Source organism: Anarrhichthys ocellatus, unplaced genomic scaffold, assembly GCF_004355925.1.
Source record: "Anarrhichthys ocellatus isolate YVR2014 unplaced genomic scaffold, GSC_Weel_1.0 scaffold87, whole genome shotgun sequence".
Lineage (NCBI taxonomy): Eukaryota > Metazoa > Chordata > Actinopteri > Perciformes > Anarhichadidae > Anarrhichthys > Anarrhichthys ocellatus.
The window spans coordinates 1,123,434-1,128,439 of NW_022280117.1; the positions used below are offsets into that span (position 1 = coordinate 1,123,434).

At 40.5% G+C, this 5,006-nt stretch overlaps 1 protein-coding gene across 3 annotated transcripts; it reads left to right on the plus strand.

Annotated features, from left to right (window-relative positions):
- The first annotated feature begins 503 nt into the window (after positions 1 to 503).
- Positions 504 to 5,004, plus strand: cops4 (COP9 constitutive photomorphogenic homolog subunit 4 (Arabidopsis)). Of its 3 annotated transcripts, none has more exons than XM_031875174.1 (10): positions 504 to 674; positions 1,326 to 1,405; positions 1,533 to 1,684; positions 1,805 to 1,908; positions 1,999 to 2,152; positions 2,273 to 2,423; positions 2,529 to 2,699; positions 3,929 to 4,065; positions 4,239 to 4,323; positions 4,871 to 5,004. In XM_031875174.1, the coding sequence occupies exons 1-10, from the start codon at positions 601 to 603 to the stop codon at positions 5,002 to 5,004; spliced, it is 1,242 nt and encodes a 413-aa protein (XP_031731034.1). In that variant the 5' UTR covers positions 504 to 600. The 3 variants fall into 3 exon arrangements, with proteins under 3 accessions (XP_031731034.1, XP_031731035.1, XP_031731036.1); XM_031875175.1 differs by having other exon boundaries at positions 507 to 674; positions 3,950 to 4,065; XM_031875176.1 differs by lacking the exon at positions 504 to 674 and having other exon boundaries at positions 1,326 to 1,401.
- Positions 5,005 to 5,006: the final 2 nt, after the last annotated feature.

Below are 5,006 nucleotides of genomic sequence, written 5' to 3' on the forward strand. Positions count from 1 at the left end.
GACCCATCCCTGTATGTACTGTACAGTGTCTTGCTCAGGGACACTTCGACACAGGACACGGTGCAGCCGAGGATCGAACCAGTGACCGGTTGGCGGACAACCCTCTCTACCCAGTAAGCCACGGTCGCCCTCGTTACCCTACATTTGACATATAAATGGATTGTGAGTACATTGAAGACTTCTTTAAACGTGGCTTTACAATAGATGGAATACTTAAATTGCTTGATGTTTCACATGGATTGTACTGAGCAAAAGCACCCTTGAATATAATTTTAAGCAAGAAGCAGCTCTGGAGTATAAAGAATAAAACCAATGTGGCTGAGGTGAAGACCTTCAATAAACAGCAACTGGAAAAAAATAATTTAATCTTTTTTTTTTTCGGGGGGGGGGGGGTTGTTTTTTTGTTTTTTTGGCTGCGGAAGTGGGTTTACATAGCTTCCATAGATTTTGCATGTGCAGGACTTTTACGTCTCTTCTTCGTCTCTGCCGGTTGCTCGGTGTCGGTTGGAGGACCGGGGTCGCTCTGCCGGACACAGACCGGAAGTCTTGCTCCGCTCTTGGCAGAGGAAGCCGCTGTCGTTGGCACTTCCACAGGCGACAATGGCGACCGATGTGAGGCAGGAGCTTGCACAGCTGATTAATTCAACCGGATCTCATAAAGATCTTGCAGCCAAGTACGTATCGCCAATTATAACATGAACATATTACTTGGTAATAGTCGCCATATGCTTTAGAAAGTCAGCACTGCAGTAACCGTTAGCTAGCAATGGAGCTAGCTAAGCTAACGTTAGCTACCCAGCTACATTAGCTATACATTCAGCTAGCTAGGTAAACTTTAAATGTTTGTAGCTGTCTGTCAAAGCACTTTATTTTACAGATTCTCATTTAACTGATAACAGCACGTTCAAGCGAGATAAAAGCGGCGAATGTAACACTGACATTACTTTTATATTTAATCATATTAGCATCCAGCAGCTACTGTTTACTAGCTACACAGTTAGCTAGTACTGGGCACAGCTTAGCTTTAAAATAGTATAAACTTTAAAAGCTGCACAGGCTTAAATTTGACAGGAAATGTACAAATGCTCCAAACTTCTGCTTCACAGAATCGTTTGTTCTTTAAATGTCCCTTTTCATTTTATGTTAATAACAGACCAACACATTTTGAGCACTAAATAATGTACTTTTAAGCATATATTATTTAGACTAATGTGTGTTTTTATATTACATTTTTACAATCTCAGTCTGTTAAATATCTATTTATCAGTTGCATTGACCTCTAAACAAACAGTGTTGTATTTCTAACCTGTAACAATCTTTCCTAGATATCGACAAATTTTGGAGAAGGCCATTCAGTTTACAGATGCAGAGCAGCTGGAGTCCTTGAAGGCCTTTGTTGAAGCAAGTATGCAGAGCCAGTTTTCTTTTACGTCAACATTTCTCTACAAGCTCAGTGGTACATTTGGATGCCAACAGGATATCTTACCTCATTATTTCTATCTTTTTTTTTTTTTTTTTTTTTTTTTATACAGTGGTCAATGAAAATGTCAGTCTTGTCATCTCGAGACAGCTGCTCACAGATTTCTGCACACATCTGCCCAACCTGCCCGACGCCACAGCTAAAGCAGTGTACCACTTCACCTTGGAGAAGATTCAGCCCAGAGTCATCTCCTTCGAGGAACAGGTAAATGCACTCACGCTCTCTTGTAACTCTCCCGGGTATTTGTTGTTGAGAATTACATAAATTAAACATTGGTATTCTTATTGAAATGCATAATTAAATGATGTTCTTACACGTCCTCAGGTAGCCTCAATCAGACAGCACTTAGCAACCATTTATGAAAAGGAGGGAGACTGGAGGAATGCTGCACAGGTTTTAGTTGGTATTCCTCTGGAAACGGGACAGAAGTAAGCAAGCTACTAGCAGATTTATTTCCATAACTTTAATGTTTGTGAGATGTCCAGGTCTTTAAATACCTTTTTTATTTGCTCCCTTAGGCAATACAATGTTGACTATAAGTTGGATACGTACCTGAAAATCGCCCGTCTCTACTTAGAGGATGATGATCCAGTGCAGGCGGAGGCTTACATCAACAGAGCCTCATTGCTTCAGAATGAGTCCTCTAATGAACAGCTGCAGATACACTATAAGGTACACCGGTTGTGTCTGCATTTCTGTCACTTAGTGCTTAAATTAAACATTATAGGGACTTTGCAGTAAACCGTGACTGTAGTTGCTTGGATCAGTGTTTCATGCTGTTTTACTTCTTAGGTGTGCTATGCCAGAGTCCTAGACTTCAGGAGGAAGTTCATTGAAGCTGCACAAAGATACAACGAGCTGTCTTATAAGTCCATTGTCCATGAGACCGAACGTCTGGAGGCTCTAAAACATGCCCTAAACTGCACCATACTGGCTTCTGCAGGTACCACAAAGACTCATGTGCTTAGGTTAATACGTTTCACAGATTATCTAAATTACAAACTTTGTGTCTCGTACCAGAAATATACAATTTTCTTCGTTCTTTTAGGCCAGCAGCGGTCCCGTATGTTGGCCACTCTCTTTAAGGATGAGCGCTGTCAGCAGCTGGCTGCCTACGGCATTCTGGAGAAGATGTACCTGGACCGAATCATCAGAGGAAACCAGCTGCAGGAGTTTGCTGCCATGCTGATGCCTCACCAGAAAGCCACCACAGCGGATGGTGAGAGGAGATGTTTGGCTTTACAACATGTCTTCTTCAACTGATAGCTGTTATATTTATATGCATTACTTTTTAGTGCCATCCAGTGTGCTGTGTCTAGAAAAACTACAGTACTTCACTGGATTTAATGTACCATTTAAGCACATGATGATGAGGATGTTTTATGCTGTTTCGCTCATTGTAGATGCATATATACTGTCAGTGAATGTTGCAGCTAGGTGCACAGATTGAGCTTTTAGAAGCTAAATGTTTGTGACATGTTTTATTATTTTAAATGCTGAGGATGAAGTATTGTGACACTTATTTTACTGACTTATCGTGACAATCTCTGCTAACCAGCCTACACAAACCGTAGTGATTAAAGTGCAGCACCTGTTTTTCATTAAAAACCCACCATGCACCTGTGAGAACATGTAGCTGCCTGTAGGGTGCAGTCTGGGACTGAGCAGAGGGCTGGAAACAGTTCAACTGGAACTGTTCATGTTGCAGTTTCAGTTGAATGTTGAAGCATATTGGGACTGGATTTATGTCTCTGGGGAAGGTGGGGTGATTTTAACAAACACCTGTTCCGTCAGTGATTTTAATCACGTTCGTAGCAGGTATTTGCGTAATTTGTTACATCCTCCCCAGTAATCATTTCCGCCACATTTACTGAGTGTTTTCCAGTAAACTGGCCGGTCCTCTTGTAATTTAAATCCTGTCCGGAGTGACATCCTTGTATTTTAAAGAGGATCTCTGAGGTGTTTTCCCGCTGCTTGCCCTTATTATTTTCTATTTTCAAATCAGCTCATTTTGAAATTAAAATGAAACTGTTTTGGCTAATCTGATAGATGGAAACACCAATATATCCGCTATATTGGAAACTAATATGACAACAGAAAAAATGAAAGATATCAGAAGAGCAAGAGCTCATCAGATGTGCTGTTGGTACTGCTTTTCTCTTTTAAGTCTATATTTATTTCATTTTGTCGAATTGGCAACATTAAAAGTATGCAGAATTAGTTATTCGCAGTCCCTGTTTGCAATGTTCTCATCGCTGTACACACAACTATCACTGCATTACTTTGATACTGAAGAAAACTTCAAATATGTTTATTATCAGGCAAGTTATTCAGATGTTTTTTCCTCTGATGTCTGATTAGCTTTATGGACATCAGAGACAATGTTATCGTGGTTGAGTGTAAATCAAGCTGAATGATATCAACGCATGTTTCAATGTGACCCCTCAGCTTGTGAGGTTTTTCTTACAGGCTCCAGTATCCTCGACAGAGCTGTGATCGAACACAACCTACTGTCCGCTAGCAAACTCTACAACAACATCACGTTTGAAGAACTAGGAGCACTTTTAGAAATCCCCCCAGCAAAGGTGGGACGTCCCCACGATTCATATCTTTTGTTATTCTTGTTTTTAGTCTTTTTGAAAAAAAATATTTTTCTACTCTTATTAAATATCATTTTTACTTGACAAATATAATTTGTGTAGCTGTTTATTTTCCATGATGCATCCTGAGATGTTTTGCTCGCTTTGTTTGTCTTCAGGCCGAGAAAATAGCGTCTCAGATGATCACTGAAGGACGCATGAACGGCTTCATCGACCAGATCGACAGCATCGTACACTTTGAGAGTGAGTGCACCGGCAGCGTGTTCTCACACTTCAGAGGGGGTACTTCCCCGTTTGTGTTTGTGCACCAAAGTCCAGTATTCTTTTATTGGAAGTGACAGTTTTAATTAACAGGAACGTAAACATAATATTGTAAGGCTGTACCTGATATCTTTTAACATTTAAAGCTTTGGTTGTATTCAAATAAAACTTCAAATCATTGCCTTAAAAAAAGGCCTTTTGGTCTTTTTAAAAATACAATCAACATAGATACGAGTCGGTGCTACTGAGGAGCTAAGATGATAAAAAGGTAACAAAGAGGAAAGCAAATACAAGACCGTAAACCTGAATTTATTGTCTATCCGCTGGATAGAGACAATAGACCGTACCTTGAAAGATCATTAGAGAAATACATTAATATTTATACCAGTTGTCTGTGTCCAGCGAGGTGCAGCCTGTTCACACAGGACTGAAGCGCCTTCCCTGCTTTTAAACATGTACATTTGTTGTTAAAACGTCATGAAATCCAAAGTATTTGATCCCTTTTATTTGTTTTTTTTACCTCCGGCAGCCCGTGAAGCCCTCCCTACCTGGGACAAACAGATCCAGTCTCTGTGTTTCCAGGTCAACAACCTCCTAGAAAAGATCCGTTCGGCTGCTCCGGAGTGGGCCGCTCAGGCTATGGAAACCCAGATGACCCAGTAAAC